Below are 22,970 nucleotides of genomic sequence, written 5' to 3'. Positions count from 1 at the left end.
AGGAAGAACTTGCCCAGAGGAAAATAATGAGAAAACAGTAATCCATGATCTGAGAGTGCTGGCTTCGGTAACGCTCTGCAAAGCGTAATGTGTTTTCCAGCCTGGGTCCCAGTAGGCTAGTCATTCTGAGCGGTAAAGGTGTTATTTCTAAACTAATTACCGAGAATCGGTAGCGATAGTTAACAGTATTTGGTTAGCGTTGCCCTGAATCTCAGAACAGCTGCATAGCTATCTCACTGTGATAGGTACGCATCTGGATGGCTTTTGCAGCTGCGTGAAGTCGTGATTGTTCAGTGTACATTGCTTAAAAATGCTGCTTAAGCTGTCCATCAAGACTTGGAAGGACTGAAGCCATCAGGCTGTCACTCGCATGGCCAGTCCATAATGCGCTTGTTTGTAGTGCTGGACGCTGTGTAGTGCTTCCAAACAAGTTTTCTTTTAATTAAGTGAAGCCGTTGTCCATCAATGTTTTTTTTGACGAACGTTGGGTTTTATAGAGAACACTAGTTTAAACAAGTGAGAGTATTGTCTTGATTTTTGCCTGAAATGAAACCAATTGCTTCAGTCATAATGATGTGGTTTTAGTAGTATCTTATTTTGAAAACCCTTCTTGACATTATCTAAACTGCCACCTTTAAGAAATGGACCTCTTGATGCATCACGGTGGTCCCAACCTGTCTCCTGGACAGTAAACCTCCGAATAATGCATTAAGTGAAATAATGTAGTCAGTTAAAACTAGACTCTAAGTGGTGAATATTAAGAGTTTTTTAAAATAATTGATAACACAGAACTACTGTATTATTGAAAGCTTTTGAGAATTTACCAAATCTTAAGATCAGGAGAATACTTTGATGCTTCTTCAGAAGAAAATGCGTCCTGCTAGGCAGCCTGCTATAAGCTTCTAGTACATATGAAGCAGACTGTGCATCAGCAGATGCTTGCCAGTTCCGTTGAAGCTCGGTTTCATTAGCTTTACAAAGTGTTAACTAGAATATATTAATATAGCATATTTTGGGTGGAAGAGTGAGAATGAAATTGTTGAGCAAGTCTACTGTAAAATGATTTTCATTTGTACTTCACATCCGACCTCCACCATGCTCTCGGAGCCAGCTATCATCAAGTATGCTCAGCCTTTCCTCCTGCTTCCCGGCGTTCCTCACTTGGACACACACACCCCAACCGCCATATGAAATCAGGAGGCTGTCCTGAGAGTGTTAGGCACGTAAACACTGTTATTGCAAGTAGTATTTTTAAGGTTTTTAAAACTGCTACCTTTTAATATATGCAAGGTATCAAAACACTTGATTTGTTTAGTAGCTGCATTATTTGTCAAGAAAAACTTTTGATATTAATTACTTTTTAACCTGCTTCTGTAGCTTTTTCTGCTTTCTTCTGATATGGTCTTCACTGAAGTATGATTAAAACGTTGAGAGAGGCTGACAGCATTTTCACTGGAAGGTAATAATGAGAGAAGAGCTAAATAAAATTCTGAGCAGTCCATAAACAGCATTTTTATACCTTACTAGCAGTAAGTATTGTATGATGAGTAACTTCAGTGAGAAAGCACGTCAGGAATCATGAAATTGCAGACCTCCATTTCTGGAGTTTTGATACGCTGCAGTCATTAAAACTTTGCCATCAGTTGTTGGGGAGATTCAGTTTTGTCCTTCTGTTTGTTAACAGAAAACTGTTAAAACAAATGCTGCAGCAGTTGTCTTACTTTAAAGTTCTTCTGAATTGTTCTATGTAGGTTGTTGTATAGTATACATTTTGTTTTAATTTTGCCAAGGCACACCTTGTGGTTTAAAAATATTTCATGTAGTAAGAAAGATTGGAATATTTTATGCTTTTAGTTAAGATGTTCTTGAATGCTTAAGGGTCTTGTATTTATATTCTTCCACTTTTTTATATCTAGATTTGATAAAAGACAATGCTGTCTTGCTGAAAGTAATTGCTCTAATGCCTTTTTATCAGCCTGTTAATATTGCTGTAGAACTTGTTTGCAAAATATTTTTTTCTAATAGCTCTTAACACGAGTAGCTAGCACCGGCCTCTGCTGTTAGAGCAGTAAATGCTCCACCCCAGTTCTCACTTACCCGAAGAAGAAAAGGACTCTACAACTGTTAGCAACTATGTTTGAAGATACCCTGACTCTGCAACTGCTTTGATGTCAAGCATTCGCCCATTCATGGGCTATCCCTTGAAATTCCCATGAACGTGGGTGATCTGTTAGCACCTTGATGGTGTAGACTGGGGCATCCATGTTTTAGAGCTGAAATGTCCTTAATGTCACATTATTGCATGCTGCGTTAAGATCCCTTATTCATTGCCTGCAGGGAAATAAATGAATTTACTAATTCAAGATTTAGGGCCAACGATCTGCTGCTGAACATGCACCATTTATAACAGCACAGCCTGTGATTTTAAATGTTGTGCTCTGCGGTGTTTTTTGTTAACTTGTGTTCTTGAATACGTCCGGTATTTTATATACTGCTTTGAAGTTGCCAGTCCCATGTGATTACCCATCCTTTAAATCTCAGTGCAGAATGGAGTATTCGATCACTTCTCCTGTTTCTTTAGCAGAATTTCTTCAATCGAATTCAACCTTGTCATGTTAATACACGTATTAAAACTCTTTGCCTGTTCTTTTTATAGACCCTTGTATGAAATTGATACGGCTTTCAAAAGCAATGTTCCCCTGGAAGTGATATGGCAGTAATTCGCGTGACCGCTTGTGAATGTGACTTGTGAAAGTGTAGCTCCAGAGAGCTGTTGGTCACAGTCGTCCGCTGGGTGTAAATACAGCACCTGCGTACGCGTCTCTTTCCAAGTGCGTTAAGTGCACGATAGCAGCAGAGTTTCTCTGCTAGTCTCTCTTCCATTCTTCCACTTCTAATTCCTTTTCTTGCTTCTTCTAACTTGTTAATCTTGTCATGACTTAAATAATCTGTTACTAGAAGAGCGTTTTAAACAGCTTCCGGATATGAATGCTTGCAGATGACCGAAAAATGCTCCTCTGGTTCTGCATGGAAGGATGATAGTGAAATGCATCTTCACAGCCTGATGCAGCTTTTCTGATCGTTTAGTTCAGGTTTATATTATCTCTTTGGTGAGGTTACCGAGCACTTCTCCTTCAGTCCCTTACTCCGTTATTTGTGACTTTGTGGAACCAGCCGCTTCAGCCCAGACTTCTCACAGGGGTACTTGTGGCAGTGTCTGTACATGCACCGTGTAAGTGTTCAGCCCTCTGCCGCCCGTGACCTCTGCCTCTGAGCTTCTTTGGTATTAGGTGCCTGACAGCAGCTGTGGTGCTGACCGTCAGGTGTCAGGCATATTCTCTTGCTGTGACAAACCAAGCTAGACGCCACTGAGAACTCGCTCTAATGGTTCTTGGTAGAAACTGCAGCGCTTTGTGCCTTAGTTCCCTCAGAAATGTTCTCCGTGCTGAAGAGGACTTTTCTGTAGCTGTTGAGTCTGGGTTATTGCATGTCGTTCTGGGTTTGGATACGCGGCTGAGGACTGGAATCGTCCGTCCTGTGTGCTCGCCTGGTCCCCTCGCAGACGGTCGGACCTTGCCGGGAGGGGAGGGTTTGTGCACCTTGGCTGGCGGGGAGGCAGGCAGGGTGGTGAGGACTGGGGATGGGACTGATAGGAAGTGAAACAGCAGCAGACTGGAAGCTAAACGCGAAAATATTAAGGCTCACTCAGCCAACAGGTCTGGGACGAGGGGTGAGGGGGGATGGAAAGGGACTGGAGTCTAAAGGGCTCGCGGGGAGGTGATGGTTGTATGAGAGCTGCGTTGGAGAAAGAAGGCGTAGAAAGGGGATAGTAGGGTTGTGCCTGGGCAAGGAGACTGAGAATTTGAGGACAAACGTGTGTTAGAAAAAGGTGGAAGTTGGGAAGAAACAATATTGGCACAATGTTAGGAATGGAGGTATATCTTGTGCATGGTACTGTAATTATAGCATTTTGTAGCATCTGACACTTCATAAACATGTTGTGTGAACAAGTTTTAGCTGCAGAAGGCTTAAAACGACAGTTTCCTGGTAACTGCAGAGCTTTAGGTAACATTCAGACAAAATTTTGTGTTCCTTTCTGGCCCAGAATCCAAAATAATAAGCTTTAGGGAAATGCAACAAGCATCGATAAATACAGAGTAGAGGAAGAAAAATCTTGTGCGTGCATCCATCCTTTACCATTGGTCTCAGTATCCAGCTTAATTAATAGTCATTAATTGATAACAAAAGTGGAGGTTATATGTTGGCGTTTATAGCCATAATTGTAGTATACTTACTGAGCTAACAAGATTAAATCTGAACTATTACAGGACTCTTCTAAGCTTCAGTGATTTTCTTTTGTTTAACTTCTTCCCTGAAACAAGATTACCCCTGTTCAAAGAGTTTCTTTTAGTGTTAAAGCCAGCTTTAGTCAAAGCAATTACCTGAAATAGCTCTTGAAAATAAAATACCGCTGTACGTAATTCATTGACACAACTTTTAAAAAGCAGAAATTATAACTGGCTTGAATAAGGACTATATGGATAATAACGTAAGTAGTAATGTGTTGAAAGAAAAGGTATATATTACACATATTAAATCCTAATGGGATAGCAAATAACTAGTACCCTTCCTTGAAATAAGACAGAATCAATGCTGGTGTGTTGCTTCTGTGAATTTCCCAGCTGAATTCCTTTTCTGGAAATTTTATCACAGGATTATAATTAGTGTGTTGCACCAGGCTGGCTGTTTTGCCAGGCGGGTGTGCTACGTGGCACCTGCCTGGGCAGTGCCGCTGGAGGAGGAATGCTTTGGGGCACAGGCTGCACGGGACTGCACTTCCCCTGTGCTGTTTTCTTCCCCAGCGAATCTCTTCATGTGCTGCCCCTCAAAATACTGGGGTGTCTCTCCACCTGTTGTATCCAGTGCTTGAAGGTCAGACTTTAAAATGATTCCTGTATGTGTGGCTGAGACAGACCAGCTCTGGCAACTGGTGCTGGCCTCAGAGAGTAGAGCATTAGCTGAGATGCAATCAATATCAAGATATCTGATTTTTTTTTTTTAAAAAAGAAAGAAAAAAGAAAAAAAACATGGAATAAAATAGTTAGTGCTCAGGGTCTGGGATCATGGCACTGGTCCTTCTTTGCGCAAAGGGGACAAAGTCTGATAACAGTCAATGCAGCAACCTTGGCTGAAGCAGGACATCACAGCTATGTTCTAAGCAATGCAAGAGCAACATAAACACGTGCTATATGAGAGAAAGCAAACCCGGTCGGGGTTCAGAAGTAGAGGGAGACAGTCTGCATTCAGGCAGGTGTGTACTTCTGATAAAGCTTCTGACAGCTGACCTGTTAATTTAATTTTTGCTACCACGAAATGGCTATCCCTCTTACAGGGGGAAGGCTAAAGGACCTGGTCAAGCAATTGGGAAAGATGAGTGGGAAAGTACTGTTGCTGTTCTAATGTAAGCTTGCCAATACTCCTTCAGTAGTTGGCTGGATCTATTGCTTTATTAACTATTTCTTTCACATGGATCCCTAAAAAGCGGTCACAAACATTAGTCCTTCAGCAGGAAGGGCTCTTGGATTTAAAGAACTGCTTAAGGAGAAACAGTTCTATGCAAGTTGAGCAGCCCTGTGTGTTCTGCAAGAGGAAACTAAAGCTCTCCTAAAGTTGAGAACAAACGTGCAGCCTAACTGTAGATACTTAAATCGCAGCTGATCCTTCTGTAAAGAGGCTCTTCTGCCGTGTTGGGGCTTACAGTAGGAAGGGAGATATTTACATAGCTCTTTAACCCAGCAAGCTGCTACTTCTAACAGAAAATTGGTTTTGTGCCAACGCATTCATGGTACATATGTAGGCATGGAGAAAGGAAAGGCAGAGTAACTTACTTGTATTTCAAATAAGCCAGAAGAGTAGCACACCTACAGAGAAACATACTTAGATGGCTTGCTTTGTGCTTATATTTTCCGAAATTATGAAATTACATGAGTGACTTCTGATCACATCTTTTTATGTGCAAGTGATTTGTTTTAGAATAACTTTAATTTAATGTGAAGTTGCTTTTCATTCTGGCATGGACGTCATCCAGGTAATACTTGCAAGCCCTAGTCTTTCAGATCCTAATTGGACTTTGGATAACGGAGCATAGATGGCATGATAATGGAGAGGTATCGATGATGATTCTTGCTGACACTGTTCGTTTATCTGTGTCCCTTACAATGCCAGCTGATGTGCCTGGCATGTTAGGTGTATAGCAGATACTTTATTTTAGCCAGCTCGCTATGCTAGAAGGGTGACCGTGATTATAAGACTTTCACTCTTGTCAGAGTGTATTAAGTCTATTGAAAAGATGAGCAGAAAAACTCAGACTTTCCACTATTGTTCCTGAATTTTATTTAGTTAAAAGTGAAAAGATTATTTAACATTTGTGTGGTGTAAATAGGATACTAATGTAAAGAAAAATGGGTTGTGACTTTTTGTTAAATCCCAAGTGACTTGCAGTTACTCAGTTCAGGTTTATCTAAAACCACCACATTTTCCTTAATGTTTTTATATTACTTAAATAGTGCTAACATAATATTGTCAGCTGTTAAATTTTCATCGGGACATACTGAATCCACCTCGTCAGGAATAACATGCTGTATGCATTTGAGTGGTGTTTGTTGGTCTATATCTGGAAAGCTTTTATCTCTTAATATCTTATTTCCTAATCCTGTTGCTCTATCCAGTAACATTTCATAGCTCTGTCCACAGCTGAAAGAGGCTTTGATCTCTACCGTGCTAGAAAATTTTGTACTACTTTTCCCACAGATGCGGTTTCTGTTATCTTTTACTGCTTTCTCTGTTGGTTTTTAAGCTAAAAATTTCAAGCCGTAAAAATTTAAAGGTGCCTACATAAATTTTTATAAAACTGAATTATATAGCAGACTTGAGAATGCTGCCTCCCTTTTCAAGTTTTCAAGGTGCCTTTTGCCTTTTATTGCTTCTATGATTTTTCATTCTAATAACCCATTACCCTATTTTTGTGGCCATTTTTGTTTTCACTTGGTATTTTAGCTTTGAGCATGACTGTACTGAAGCAAACTGTACATAATCCATAGGATTACTGCTCTTCATCCATGCCATATATTTTAAGTAAGTTTATTTTGGCCATAGTATCTACTTTCAGAGTTAATTTTGGCAGTTTGAGGAGATTCTGTGGAATTGTGGCCGTTTATTGAATGGTATTTTCCAAAGGACACCTGAGATTCTTGAATGTGATCTCACTGGAGAAGGATGGGATTTTTAGCTTTTAAGGCTTGAGAAACGTCCTATCACGGTCTGCTGGTGCTTTCCCCCTCCTGCATTTTTAAGTGGAAATGGTCTGAACAAGGGGGAAGTGTGCATGAAAGCGTAAACTGCTTTTATCTTAACAGAGGACATCAAGACTGGTTGCACATGTGCCATGTTATGGTTCTATCACATTTTCAAAAAGGAGTATAATTCCTTTAAAAATGTACTGTTCTCTTAAATTTAAGACTACAAAAACGAGCTCTAAGAGTGCAGTTGATATGCAAGTGCACTGCTGTGATCGTTGCTGTTCATGATGGCTGTCAGCAGTGCTCCAGAACAACGTGTGTGGATCAGTGCTAGCTAGCAATTTCCAAAGGGATTTGAGTAATAATGTCAGGGCAATGGAAGAAAATACTCTCTAAAATTTGGCTTCAGGCATCTATGTTTCAAATTTTCCCTGATCCCCGTATAAAACAAAAGCACAAATACAGAAATACCACAAACAGCCCTTCACGTCTGAAAAGTCTAACACAGCCTTGAAAAACAATCGTGAAAAGGATGTGCTTATGTCTGGCTCCCTGCCCTCCTTCCAGGGGAACAGGGAGAGGCACTTCTTGTCCAAATTCAGAGATGCAGCGACTTCCTCTACGACTGCCACAATATAGATTCATCTGCACTCGTTTTCTTCAGGCAAACAGAAGATTTTCTTTCTTGTTTCAGAAGAGATCCTTTGAATCTCCTTTGTTATAGGTTTTAACCTGAGCTATGTTAAGCTGAGAATGCTTAAAAAGATCTTCTGTTTTGTTTCCAGCTGGTACGTTAAACTGGATATTTTTTGTGGTAGACCTTTTGCTGAAATCCCATAGTCTGTGCTGAAGAACTCGCTTCTTTAAAAGGAAAATTTTATGGGACACTTCATTTGAATTGCTCTTAGCTCTGAAAACATTACAGATCCTATTATGCAAATAAATTTTTGGTTTATGTCTTGAAAAATCACTGTTTATCCCAACCATTTTTAGTAGCGAAAGATTCTTGTGCTCTTGGCATTTGAAAGGGTAAATATATTTGTATTATAAGTTACTGTTGGCTCTAAATTTCTAAAATCCTTTAGTGATATGACCAGTGTGTCAGACTAAACTGCTTGTTTCCAGTTGTGTAAATAGAAATGTCTTTCATCCGCTTCAGCTGCTGTATCATGGAGTTATCTTCTGCGTTGTAGTTTGTGCCTTTTGTGGGTTTGGGTTGTTCCAGGATACATTGCAGCATCAGAAAGGACAAAAGAAGAGCTTTGCATACTGTTGAATTCGGACATCTGTCATTTGCTTTTTCTGTTACTCTTCCTTTATACCGTCAGTACCTGTTTGGCTGACAGCTTGAGTGCATCGTGTTTGCAAATTTGAATGCAATTCCTTGTAGACAAAATGTGCGTAAAAAAACTGCTGGGTTTTACGAGATCAGCTTTTAATATCATGCCTTTTTACAGTAGCCTGCACATGGCAGATAACTCTGAAATCTTGTTTTCACAACCTCCTTTGTTTAGTTATACTTCCCACTGCAGTGATATTTGACTGCATTAGAAGGAAAAAAAGTTATACTCCCCAGAATGACTGATAAACAGCTGTTTCGTAAACGCCTATAGCATATGAACCTTATTGCAATGTTTTTCAGCCTGTAGGCAGGTATTGATTCAAATGTAAATTCATTGTTCTAGCTGCACTGGAGTTAAAAATAGCTTGTGTTAGTGAGCCTAATTGTCGGGCATATAGACACGGCTTTCAGTGTGCGAGACTTTTTTTAAAGACTTTTTCTGTAAGAATGCAGTTAGCTTTAGGCTTTATTAAGAAGAGGATAGTGGCTTCTTAGCGCATAACGGTTAAGTAATTCAGCAAAACTTGGAGTTAGTTTTTTTCTTTTTTCCTGTTTGAACAAATTGCCATCTGTGTAAATGCATTTCCCATTTCAGTTGCAGATCGCCTGGGCTGTGACCCTCGAACGCGTTTCCAAGTTCCACCAAACACCAAGCAGTGGATTGCTTTACTGCAGCGAGGAAACTGTACATTTAGAGAGAAAATACTGCGAGCAGCTTCACATAATGCCACAGCTGTGGTCATTTACAACAATATATCCAGTGAAGAACCTGTCACAATGACTCATCAAGGTAAATAAAACAGAATCTCTTTCACTATAACTTTTTTTTGCCCGAGTCCTCTTTTGCCATATAAACTATTGCTAAAGAGCTCTTGGCAGGGCACAGATGATGCTATTTGAAATAGCCTGTTCTCTGATGATGTTTACATGTATGCAGTATAGTGAAATAATTCTGGAAAGTTGTTTTCCTTTAGCGTACATTTTATAAAATGAGGAACACTTTCCTCTGCAGTGGGGGTATGGGTGTTTTGGAGTGAGGAAATATCTGTAAGATCTTAGGAGCAATCTGTTTCAGACCTTTCTGAAGAAGAATAGCTAACGTGTCATGGAAGGTCTAGAATTTTACAAAGTGTCTGGACCTGAAGAATTTTCATAGTAACGTGTCTTCAACTGGCTGTTATGGTGGCAACTTTCAAATGTTAACAGTTATATCAGGTTCTGAGCTTGCATGCTTTTTTTTAATGGCGGTTTACAGAGGGTTTCTTTCTACGATGTATCTTTGAGTGCCACACAGGAATCAACAAAACTTAGTGATTCGGAGAGCAGTTGCTTCTCTAAGTTGTCTAGAATTAGACTATTGCTGGTCTAGAATAATGCTAAAAATCTGGATTTCTACTTTTCTAGGGCTATCCATGTGTAAAATTTCACTGTTACTAGTAAGTTACTTTAGCCAGTGGGAGCCTCACACATAAACATTTTCCTTGGTTAAAAATGATTTTCACAATTCTGATTACTACATTTTTCGTTTTTCCCAAAGGTTTTCTCAATTTGGAATTATTTAGCTTAATCAGAAAAGGCATATTTCTATATTTGATGGCTGTACTGCTGGCTGATTTTTTTGTTCCTCTCCCCGCCCCCCCTGAATATTTTCAGTCCTTTTTCTTTAAGCATAGGGGGTTGCTTGGAAACTGGAATTTCCTAATTATTGCTCTGCATATTGTCACACAATTAGAATTGAATTCTTTTACTAGAGTGCTATGGTTGCTTCTTTCTCCCTTTTTTACAAGGGAAATGTCTTGTGGCTTCTTCTGGTTTAGTGGGCTTTGACCTTCCCAGTTCTGTACACCACAGGAATTTTCCAGGGAGATTTTGACCTCTGTAGCAATTCAAAGCCTGTTGACAATCCATTTTTGGGTACCTTCCTTAGACATTTTTGCAAGTAATCTGCAGGCAAAAAGTCCCATATTCTAGATAAACCCTTGTAATCACCTGCCTTTTGTGTTTGTTTTTTTTTTGCCACTTCTCTCCCTGCTGATACAGTACCCTCCTAAACCTTCAGCTCTGGTCTCTCTTTGAAATCTCTTTGAAGATTGTACGGTCTGCAGTCTCTGTTTAGCATTGATTTGTGACTCCTCCTGTGGCCTGGAATACCTTACTGTGGCAGAAAAAAAGACTACCAATAACAATACAGCTCTAGCATTCTTTGCTCTGTTACATGTTAAATCATGCAATGGGTTTGATTATAGCTTTAATACCTTCTTTCTCGTAATGGCGTTAGATTTGGCAGGTGCTTTCGTAGCAATGGGGCGGTGTCTGTCTTTTATTAGGAAATCCTAGTTCACTCAGTGTTTCAGCTCTGAAGACCAGTGTGTTGCCTTTGAAACGGTATCGATAGGTCCAGTGGTTCTGGTAGGTTGAAATAACGTCTCAAGTTATAAAATGTGAGAGCTGCTGTCGGTCAAATGGTGTCTTGTAAGCGATAGCGTAATTACCTAGAACTGAAGTACCACCTTAGCACCACACCGTAACGACAAGGAAAGTTGCGCCACAGCTCTTGTTTTGATCGCGTTATGGTCACGTAAGGGATGTCCTTTGCAATCTGCGCTTTGCAGAGCTTCCTGTGAACAGCTTCCCGTTGGCTCGATGCAAGAGCCGAAGTGTGTGTGGCAGATGTAGACTAGTCCTGTGGTGTTAGCTGGGGCTCCAGCATTCCAAGTGGCGTATAGATTCAAGAACCTACGCTTACATGATGCGCCTATTCAAACAAAAGTTGTGCGTAAAGCGGTCTTACACACATCCAAGGCACTCTCTGGTCTTTTTTCTGCCTTTTCAACCATATCGCTGCTTGTGTGCTTTTTAGGTGGCGAACAACCACAGCATCTGCTAATTAGGTATTTCAGTGCGCTACATCTCCTCTCTTCAGTATTTTCTATCCCTAAAGGTCAGGAGGAGTTGACCCTGTGTATTTGATAGCTGTTCTGGTGCTGATTCGTGTTAAATAGAGTTGATATAAAGTGAAAGTGAGCCACCAAGTTGGTCTTATCTCCATGTGATATCTAGGGCTGTGCAGCATTCCTCTATGCCTTTAAAAATGTATTCTTCACAAGACAATTTTGCAACTGTATTATGATGACCAGGTTCATGGCTCTATGTTTTCTTTTCATAGACAGGTGAAAATAGACCTTGTGTCATTTTATGTCACTATAACATAATTTTTATACTGCTGCATACCAAACCCTAGGAATATTCTGTCTCCCTGGTGAAGCAGAGAGGAAAGTGGCAACTGCTGATAATGCACGTTCTGTGAACTGCACACTTTCCTACTTCGAAATTTGCATTAATTCCAATCACCAGCTTAGGCAATGTCTGTGCTAAAAATAAGTAAAATATTATATAGATTTATGTATGTTGCCTACCTGCAGAGAGGTGATTCCCTATGAAAAGAGCTCAGTAAGCAGTTCTCACCTATGGGATTAATATTTTATGCTTGAACACACATTTGAAAATTTTAATCTTATGGAAATTTGTTCGTGCTCAACATATTACTTAGCAGAATATAAATTCCTTCTGATGGCTAGATAACAACTGTAACTCCTGAATCAGTCTATCACCACCATGTCAAATGGACAGTTTCTATTGCTAATACCAGAATTTGCTTTTTTTGGTGTGATAATCCACTAAGTCTCTGCCCCTTTGACTTCAAGTTGAGTTTTAAAGTACGTTTTGACCTTAAGGACTTGGTGAACATTTTAAAAAAATATATATATTTCTGTTAATGTTATTTGCAACATTATTTTCTTCTCTGTGTATATCCTTGTATGTATTACTGTGTGCATGTAAAATAAACTTATTTTACACGTTCTTGTAGATGTCCTTTATCAACCTGAGTGAAGGACATCTTTGCCAGCATAAGTTATGTTAGACTATGATATCACTGGCAGGAAGGCAGTTTTATGAGTGGTTTCGCTTGCTGCTTCTGTTCAAGCAGAACAAATATTATCTAATGTAAAAAAGAGCCTATATGGTAGAGAAAATATGTAGTAGCCGTCTCCTTTATAATCAATTATGGGAATAGGAAGGAAGTGCAGGTAAAATAGCATTTTAATTCTTTTTTTGTTTGTGTGTGGTGCAGACAGTCATGTCAAGTACAAAATAGTTAAATTTTATATTGAACTTCTCTATTAAAATCTAGACTTTTATTTGGATTTATAGAAAAGAATATAAGCCAAAGAAGCCTCTGAAGTTAAAATTTCATACTCAGAATTTATGGAACAAATATAAAGAGAAAAATATAGACAAATATAGAAGAGTGTCAAAATGAAGCTGCTGGATTCCAGTAACTACTGTTCATCAGTGCTGAAGAAATTCCCTGAAGTATTTAAACAACTTCTAGTATAATACCTTTTTCAGAGGATTTACCTGATACAGGTAAATCTTTAAAAGTCTTTAGAACAAGCTGCAGACGTCTTATCAGGATCAATCTTCATTGCACTTCTAAAGAAACGACGCGTTCGTTTTCTGCAAGAAGGTGCTTCTGTTCCGTGACGTTCCTGCTGTGGTACCGCCGGAGAGCTGCCCAGCTCTGGCTCCCAGAAACGGTCTCCTTTCAAGGGGAGGATTCCCGATGGCCCCCGGTCGCTCTGGAAGCACAGGCAGCCAGGTCTGTGCTTGCTTTGAACTGTGCTAGAGCTGGATGTATCTTGTGTGGACTCTTGTAGGTCACTGGGTCAGAGTCGGGAGGGACAGGAGGAGATTTGGAGTTGTTGCCATCTAATGGCTATTCCATGTCCTTGCCCTAATTCGGAGCGGGGGGAGTGGGCCGCGGAGGGGCCGCGCTCCTCTGTTGTGGCACTCTCGCTGCGTGCAGCACGTCTCTTCCTCTGCTGCTTGCCTTCTTCTCGCGAAGGGCTCTTTATGTGACTGTAAGCTGGACTGATGCGTGAAGGCTATGGTGGGGTGCATTGCAGATTGTTTTGCACAAATGTGTGCTGAGGAATATTTCGGCTCTATACGAAATCCACTGCAAAACTTTCCCTGGATTACTGAGACCTACTTTTAATCCACAGCTCAAAACTAACTTTATTGTATATTACAATATTGTCGTCATTATAATTTATTATTAATTTACCCTAGGATATCAGTGAAAAGGAAGGAGAGATGAGTCATTAAAGGTGAAGCTTTAAAAAAGGCAAAACAATCAATAGTCAATGAGGGGAACAAGTGTCAACAGCATTATAGTTAATTTCCCGCTGCATTTCTTGGAGGTGTATCCATCAGGAAGGTCTGTCATACAGTAGATGGAGGTGTCTGACACTTAACGAGATGTGGAGAGGCATGTGTTTGAAGCACAGATTCTGGACCATAAGGAAGCACTTGTCTCTTCAAGATAAGCCAGGGAAACCCCTTTACAAAGCTAACACAGCCTCAGTGCCTTGCAGAACTTCTTACCAGTGTTTCTGCGTGATATATGCCTCATCCACAACTAAAATAATAGCAGTTAGACTCGTTTTTCCTTAGCCAGCTGAAAGGGTAATTAGTTCTGTGACTGTGAAAAGGCCCATGGGACTGTTAGTGACTGTAAGTAATTACATTCTTTTTCTTATGCAAAGTCTGAACTCCAGCAGCAGAGTCATTCCCAAAATCTATGGATTCAGTGGAATCAAATTTATGATATTAATCTATGAATATGCTATTTATGAAGCTCTAAAAATATTTTGTAGTGTCCTTGGGTAAGGCTCTCTTGCCATTTCTCTTTCGGGTTTTGCTGAAATTGTTTGGAATGACTGTCCAGATTGATGAATCTGTATGGACGTTGTCTGTAGATAGAAGAAAATAGGTGAGCATCGCAGGCTACCCTTATGAGAAATCCCTGGGTTTTTTAGCTCCAGCTTCCATTAGTGGGAATACAAAATGCTATCCAGAAATAGGAAAATGGGAGCCACCTACTAGCACCTGGTCACATTAAAGAATGCAAGATGACGGAGACCAGACACATCCAGGTGTGTCTTAAATTGATGAATGGACCAGTAAGGTCACATTACATTAATATTATTGATTAATCAAGAATGTGACACTGTAATCAGTGATTGGGTGTTAAATCCAGATCTAAGGTAACAGGTTTTGGACATTGTTCAGAAGTATACATGAAGAAAGGTTGTTTTCAAATAAGCAGAAATATCTTTTGAAGATAAAGACTTACGTATTTTGGAAATATGTGAAATTGTGACATGAGGAACCTTTTTTCACTAGTGTGTCATGTGTTAGGATTACACCATTTCCCTAGACAAAACTTCTGCTTTTTATTAATTTGCGTTTGTTCAAGGTTTGAATAGAAAATGTGGGCTACTTTGTTAGCGTACTAATACCTTAACAGTAAAAGTATTCATTAAATAGGACTGCAGATGCAGTTTACTCACCATAATATATAGTTAAATGCCTTGTAAAACTATGTGAATTAAATAAAAAAAAAAATCTGTGCACAGATTGTGGAAGGGGGATGATAAAGTGATAAATTCCTTTGTACCAAGTTTTTCTTATTCTTCCAGCATTATTTAAGTGAAATGTCCCTTTCCATTTCAAAAAAATTGTAATGCAAGTAGATGCAAGAAGCATTGCTAAAAGGGAAAAACATTGTGGGAAATATCTGTAAAATCACTGCAACATCTGTCTGCTTTTCCCTTATCTAGGCTTGTTTTTCCCTAGTGTAAAGAGCCCAAAAGGACACATGCATTAAAAAATATAATATATTTTATATATAATATAAATTATGTATAATTAATATATATATAATTAATAGATATAAAAATTTATAATATACATAAATATAATTCCCAAAAGATAAGTGTCCTTGTACAGAAAGGGAATATGCAATGTAAGTAGAGTGGTCAAGGCAGTCAGAAGTGGGGGGGCGGGGAACAAGCACCTGAGCCCGGTGTCCTTATCTTTTTAAGTGAACTCTGCTACAGCTCTGGTTCCAGGGATGTGTAAGTTCTCCTTTCTGGTGCTCCCCCCTTCTCAGCCCAGCCTTGAATCTGTCCTCCCAGTGCCCGTCAGACGCGTCGAAGTAGTGTATTTTTGCTTTCAAAAATCAAGATGGGGCAGAGATTCAGGAATTTGTGGGAGGCTTAGAGAAGAGGTGGGTGCACCTTGTAGCTTAATAAAAGGATCTTAATTCTTCTAATAGTGCTTAGTGTCACATGAGTTACGGCAGAAGATAAAAAGGAGCTCTCTGGGTGAGGTTGATGGCGAGGAAGTGATCTGCAGAGAGGCGTTAGACTTCGGCTTCACTTCTACATGCTAATACGGTATTGTGTTTTTGAAAGACCTAAGTGTCAGTTTTCTCGAGCGGGGTACGCTGGGTGCAGCAGAGGCAGCTGGACCTTGTCGAGCTTGGGGAAATGCAGGGGCATAGCTCCACCAGCTCACTGTATCAGCGTGATGGGGACTTGTGAATGAAGCAGGGGAATTTAGCTGTGACTACCTGTTTTGATCCTACGCAGATGTCTCCTTAAGAAGCGTCTCCGAGAGCGTCAGAATAGAGCAATTGGGTTATGAAATAATGTGTCAGCAGTTGTAATCTAAATATGGCCCAACAGTTTCCTCAACTGAATTTGCTATTTAGCTCTCCTTTTAGGAACTCTTGGTCGTAGTAGATTATAAAGCTGATGTAAAATATGGCAAGAACATTATACTGAAGCATCATTTCTTGTTTAATGAAGGAGGGCGGGCATTGGAAAGATCATTCCTGCTTAGAAGATTATTATTTATCACCTATGGACTTAATAATTTAATGTGCTACAGGCTAGCAAACAAGAATCTGATTAGGCTTTAATGTTTGTTTTGAAGTTAATTGTGTCACACCCATCTTTGGAAAGGTACTCTTGCTGTTTCTGGTTTTCTAATCATATGCCTCAATCATACGCCTGTTTTTCTTAAAGGACCAGAACTTTGTGAACGTCCATCCCATGTCTATTAGCAGCACAGCAATGCATGGTACATTTCAAAATACTAAAGTGTATGTAGGCGTATTTAGAGGGTATAGTGCAGTGCCCTTTCTTAGCCTGGCAGAGTAAAATCTATTGGAGCTCTTTTTGCTGCAATCAAAGAGTTTTGAGTGTTCTTCAGACACAACTTGACTGTATTTCAGTTGCCATTCATAGAAGCCTGGTCCTCACTGAACCTGACTATCTACTTCCTTGTCCTCTTAAGTAGACAGAATTCAAGTTTTAGCCTCAGAAGAGATTTTTTTTTTTTTTTTCTTCCCCAGGTTGTTTTGCATAGGTTTGTATAGCAGAGACACTTGTGATTTCTGCAAATATCTGCTCAATGTTTTGGGATAGCTAGTTGTTCCGCTGGTTGTGTTTAACTGATGCATCCTGTGAAAGCCTAACTTCTAGGTAACAGTTTCATATACTGCTGTCCTCTACAGTTTTCTCATGGTAGTGTTATAACATCTGTTCTAGTGTCTGACACTGCATAAAATAGGCATCCTAAAGTAAATGTTTACATACAGACAAGAATTCAACATTTTCAATGTTACAAAGGCAACAGGAAGAAAAATGTTTTAAAATGCTATCCAGTCTCATTTTAAAATTTATGTATATTCTTGGCATTAAATTCTTGCCTTGCTTAGAACTAAATAACTGACAAATATTACGGGTTTTTCTTGTTTTCAGAAGTATTTGATTTGGGACATCTCAAGCAACATATTTTACTCTTGAGGTTGCACTTGTGTGTTGACAGCTTGGATGTGCTCTTGTTTACCTTCTGATTAGATCAAAATAAAAATATGTGCAGCTAGACCTGTTTTAATCACTCTGAAGATACACCAAGACTCTTCCTCTTGGTGTCTGCTTTTCCAAAAGCCTGTTTTAGAATGTAAGACTTATTCTTCATGACGATTTCTCTGTTTTGTATCAGACTAAAATATTAAGGTATCTGAATAATTTGTCTGTTTTTCCCCAATGTTGTTAAGTACTATGGAATTTATATTTAAAAGCTGTGCCCAACTTCTCGAGCAGTGCAGCTTTGCATCCAGCTCAGTGTGCCTTTTCCCTTTCCCTCACCTCATCTTGTGGGTTCCATGGATTATATCCTGTGTGGCTAAATCCCTTACCTTGTAGGGGTAGTTCTTGCTTCTGCCTCTGCTCCCTTGCAGCTCAGAGGTCTTCTGCTGTTTTCACAGAACTCGCGATCGGTCTCTCAAAACTTCATATATAACCATAGCACTTCATTTGTGCTTTCCTGTTTTCTTTGTTGATGTTTTGTGGGCTCCCAGATTCTGTGGGAGTGGTTTCACTGTTACTTAATGTTATTCCAAGAAATCTGTCACTCTCAGTAATAGGACTGATCCCTCTCCTGAGTACTGAATAGTGTGCGTTGCTGTATTTTTATTTCTGATATAACGTGTCCAGAAATGCTTAGCATACAGTTACGGGATTTTAATAGAAGAATAGGGAAGTCTAGTTTGTGAAAATGGGCAGTTTATTTCCAATTACATTATCATTATGATGTTCTGATTGTTGCAGTCAAATAGGCAGTGGCATTTCAGTGTCTGAATCATGCCCTGAATCCAGCCTACAAGTGACTGCACCATTCTTTAGCTTTATTAGGAGGGTGGGGATTTTGTTTGGTTTTTTTAAGGAAGTACTCCTGAAATTTCTACTAGCAGAATTATTCAGATAGATGTGTGTTAAGTTTAGGTTTTTCAGAATGAAGTCATGAAAGGATTCAGTTACAATTAAATATTGTCTGCTGTTTAAGGAGAGAATGGTGTTCTTCTGCAAGCGTGAGATGAATGCAGTCTATCTGCTTCGTGCTGTGACTGCAGCATCAGCAGGTACTATCAAAGACTTAGGAAGTTACAAGGACTTTAGCTGAAAATATCAGCGATTAGAAAAGTGCTAGCCTTTGTTATGAGTGTCTGACTTAATTCTCAGTTCTCTGCAAATCTTGTTACGTCAAATCAAAATAGTTCAGTGCCTCTTACAGGTGGTCCATTTGCTGCGCTTGAGATGAGATCTCAGGTTTTGCCCTCCCCATCTGCGAGAAGGCAGTTGCAGCATTGCAGCAGTACCAGCAGTTCGGTGCCAGGTTGCTCAGATGCCCAGGAGGAATTGTCTCACCTGTCCTTCTCCCTGAGTATTGACCAAACAGCTGCTTGGGCTGTTCACAAGTCCAGGAAAAAAAAATCAGCTGTTTGGCAGTTGCATTTTGCCAAGCTGCCATTCCCTGCATCCTCCAAGGGGCGGTAGGTGGATGGAAGGTGTCTGAAGTCTGCTGTTTGAACCATTCCTCTCTTAGTATCCTGGCCATCGTTGTCCATATTTTGAGCTTCAGACAAACATTTGGTCGTCAAGAATCAACAAAACAAACACAGAAGGAAACAATTATTTGCTTGTGATCAGACTAGTAATTTTTGAGATGACTTTCTATTGACTTTCTAAACGTGCTTTTTTAGAATTGCTAGGAGGTATGGATAGATTAGTGAGAGATCAAAGCAGCCTCCTTAGGGGCTCTACAGAAAACTTCTGGATGTTGCTGGTTTTCCCGTCGTCTTGGTTGTAGTGTCCTCTCAGCTTTTAAGTCCTTCTCTCTTCTCCTCTCCCAGTGTAATATTACACAGATTTAATGATTAATTGCAGCTTTATCCCTTTTCATACATAGAGTTGTATAACTATGCTAATTAAACGTGCACATGGTAAAATTGCAAGCTAGAAAGAGCTGTCTGGGCTTGGATGATAGCAATTAAATGATTTATATTTACAGGCGTCAGTATTTATCTTATGCTTACCGTCTGTCCTAGCTTGTCATCTATGGCTGAGTGTGTAGTTCATTGGCTTTAGTTAGCATTCCAGCTTCTTTTCTCTGGACACGGTGTTCTTGGCTGAGGAGAGTATTGCTTTTCATAAGACTATGTAGTAAGACCATATTCTAACTCTTACAAAGATTGTTAGTCTTTCTGTGTTCACCTGAGGATTTTTTTCCTCCTTAAGTTTCAGAAATGCAAGGTTTCAAGGTGCTTAAAATAAATGAGTCAGTGTCTCCTCCTGCCCCCAATTGTTCTCAAACAGGGAGCTCTTGCTAAAATTATTTAGGGTGATGCCCCTGACAAAAATATGGATGAACCAAGTCCCAGTTTCCACTGAGCTTCAGTATGTTAAACAGGCACAATTTATTTTTCTTTTCTGCAGTTCTCCTTGGCTCTCGCAGGGTCAGAAGCAGCAGTAGCTCTTTGGCTGTTCCCAGTCAAGTCATTTGGAATGCAAATCACTTTGCAGTGATGCCAGAGGTCCCCTTTGTGCTGGGCTTTATATAAAGTGCATGACAGATTGTCAGCTTTGTCACATTCTCTGGGCAGCAGGGAATAGGTAGAGGCTTCAGCTTCTGATTCAGACAGAACTGGACTAGTATCGGAAGATCTTAGTCAGCTTTGCTTTGCAGATAACTGTAAATCATGTCAGAATGCTACATGGAGTGCTCCTGACTGATAGTTTGAGAATTCCTCGGTGCAAATAAATACCTAGTGGGGAAGCTTAGCAGAAGGTGCTCTGGGGAGTACAGTCCCCCCGCACCCTTCCCCGCCTTTCTTCACTATCTGAACTAGATGTGAAGAACAAAAGTGAAGCGTAGGGAAAATACCAAGCAGTATAAACTGTCTGCTCTTGATTGATCTTGCACCATCTGAGCTGCAGGGTTTTGGGGTGGCAGGAGCACATGCTGCATCTGACGGTTGGACACGATGATCTTAGAGGTCTTTTCCAACCTGTATGATTCTATGATTCTATGATCTACATACAGGATCTTGCAGGAAAGGTGGCTCTTGTCCTGTATCTAAGTGCTGCAACTCTGGGCAGGGACTCTCTTCCCAACTGGACAAATAGGAATCCGAGTAGATTTCCTCTGAAAATAAAGCAAGGGGTGGATTTTTGCTCTGTTTCTGAGCTTTGCTGCCTATTAAATATCTTGGTTAGTTTCCATGAAACCACACTCAGTACGTCTCGAACTGAAGTGTCTCTGGAGAGCTGGACTGAAGTGGACCTTGTGAATCTGCGGTATCCTAGTGATTAAAGAAGTTGCATCCATAAATTGTGTTGGGTTTTGGTTGCTATTCAAAGCTTTTGAGTTACTGTGACACTTGTTTCAAAAATACTCATTTGGAAGGAAACACTGAACATTCTTTTCCTACTTAGACCCATGTTACTAGGACAAGGCATGGATGTCTTTACCATTTCAATTTTAAATAAAGAAAAATTGACATTTCTTGGGGAAAACAATTTTGGGGCTGTGGAATATTTTTTAAATTATTGTGCAAATCTTAATTTCTGAGATTATCAGCTTTGGTTCTTCTGAGTAGTTCTGTCAGCACAATCCACAACACTGATGTTAGAGAACTTGCTCTGAAAACTGAGGATAGTGACTGTAGAAGTTACTATTTGGCATGGTGAATGGAAAGAGTAATGAGATAACTTTTAAGACTGTTACACAACTCTGTTAAAGCCCCCATTTTGGAAAATTAGGTAGCTGTCTGGGTCTGTGTCCCTGACTTATTGTGCCCTGGGTTTCAAAGATGCTGCTCTTTTGGATCTTCTACATCATTTTGTGGATACAATAACTTCTTAAAAATCAGATTTTGATTAAAAGACTTTGAACAAATTCCTTGTGTTTGAATAGGACCTCATGTTCTCTCTTCACTGTCACACTAGGTTCTCTGTAACTTAAATCCACTCTAAATCCGGAATCTCAGTGCTGAAGTCACTTGAATTATACAGTTCCTCTCGGAGGGAATGTGAATTGGAGCAAGCAGATGGAGCAAACAGATGAGCAGACTTTGCAAGCATTTTGAAAATAGGTCTTGAAAAGGGTTTTAATATAGGAAGCAAATAGATCTGGATGAATAAGAATGGCACTCATAAGGCTTTTTTCTTTCTGGCTTTCATTTTCCTGTAAACTTTGCTTCCTTTGAACTCAGATCAGGATTGCCCTGAGTTCAAGATCCTCTTTTTTATGGGGCCTCTGCTTTTAAAACATAAGCGTGCTCTCTACTCTGCAGGTGATTTCGTTCTTTTTCAGCAAGTCTTGTGGTTTGAGTCTCTTATTGTCCTTGTACCAATAGTTTTCCCTTTGGGACAGGAGGTAGTCTAGAGACAAGACACTACGAAAACCAGGTGGGCTACGCGTTCAAAATGGAGCTGATGAAGCTGACAGCCTCTTTGCGATCTTATCAAGCGTGTCTGTGTATGGGTGATAAAATCAGCACTCAAACTTCTGCCAAGGCTTTTTTTTTGATTTCTCTTCTGCTTTGCAGCCAGACTTACTCACTTTACTTTCACTTCTGTCTGAAGTGATGTTGGTAGAAGTTTGGCTCTGTTGCTTCTGCGCTGGAATTGTGATTTACAGGTCCTTGACAACCTTGATGGCATGTGAAAGCCTCATAACCGTGCGGGGGAACTTGCATAACTCTCCAGAGCAACTTGTATGCAGCACTGTGTGTACTAAGACAATAGCATTGAACTAGATACTAGCAATATCATTGAACTCGTCTTCTAAATGGTTTCCTATGAATTATCTATTTAGGTATTTGCAGCTTCAAATCTGGAATAAATGTACTTTTTAAAGCTAGTTCAGACTGCACACAGTAATTATAATGTGGAAAGTACTATGTAACCACTGGTAGAGATCTGTTACTATATGTGGAGCTGCAGACAGTTTGCATGTTAATGCCCTAATTTGAAAATCTGGGACAAGCCATGAGTTGAGTGCCCAGCAGCATGTTCCTTGTGCCATAGGTGGCTTACATTAAATTCTTCAAGTTGTCAAATGGCTTTGCATTTGGAAAATCTTGTGAGCAGCATGCCATGTTAATTTTAAATGTCAATTAAGTATTTTTTTCTTTTTGTAGGAACTGGAGACATTGTTGCTGTCATGATTACAGAATCAAAGGTTAAGGAGATCCTGAATTATTTGGAAAAGAATATCTCTGTCCTGATGGCAATAGCAGTGGGATCCCGTGTTCCTCCAAAAAACTTCAGTCGGGGCTCTCTAGTTTTTGTGTCAATATCATTCATTGTTTTGATGATAATTTCTTCAGCATGGTTAATATTTTACTTCATCCAGAAGATCAGGTACACAAGTGCACGTGACAGGAATCAGGTAAGTTCTGTAAGTTCTGGAGGTGATATTTCTGTATAGAGTAGTCAATAGAGAAACAAATAATTTCGAAGGAATGTCCATCAAACTAGTGTTCAGAACCTCTTTGTTCCAAGGCAGAGCATGTTCCTGGACAAGGATTTTTGTATAACAAAGAGTTTTCATCCTGAGCAGCACCAGTA

General features: G+C 39.8%; 1 protein-coding gene across 4 annotated transcripts in view; it reads left to right on the top strand.

Moving 5' to 3' along the window:
* The window catches only part of RNF130 (ring finger protein 130), a 48,730-nt gene that overhangs the window by 678 nt on the left and 25,082 nt on the right, over positions 1 to 22,970 (top strand). For all 4 annotated transcript variants that reach the window (XM_075164756.1, XM_075164755.1, XM_075164753.1 and 1 more), the window contains 2 exons: positions 9,236 to 9,430; positions 22,541 to 22,791. In XM_075164756.1, the coding sequence (XP_075020857.1) occupies positions 9,236 to 9,430; positions 22,541 to 22,791 (446 nt within the window). The remainder of the gene's footprint in view (positions 1 to 9,235; positions 9,431 to 22,540; positions 22,792 to 22,970) is intronic.

This window comes from Calonectris borealis, chromosome 15, assembly GCF_964195595.1.
Source record: "Calonectris borealis chromosome 15, bCalBor7.hap1.2, whole genome shotgun sequence".
Lineage (NCBI taxonomy): Eukaryota > Metazoa > Chordata > Aves > Procellariiformes > Procellariidae > Calonectris > Calonectris borealis.
The sequence above is the reverse complement of the archived record's forward strand: the minus strand, read 5'-3'. Positions and strand labels throughout refer to the sequence as shown.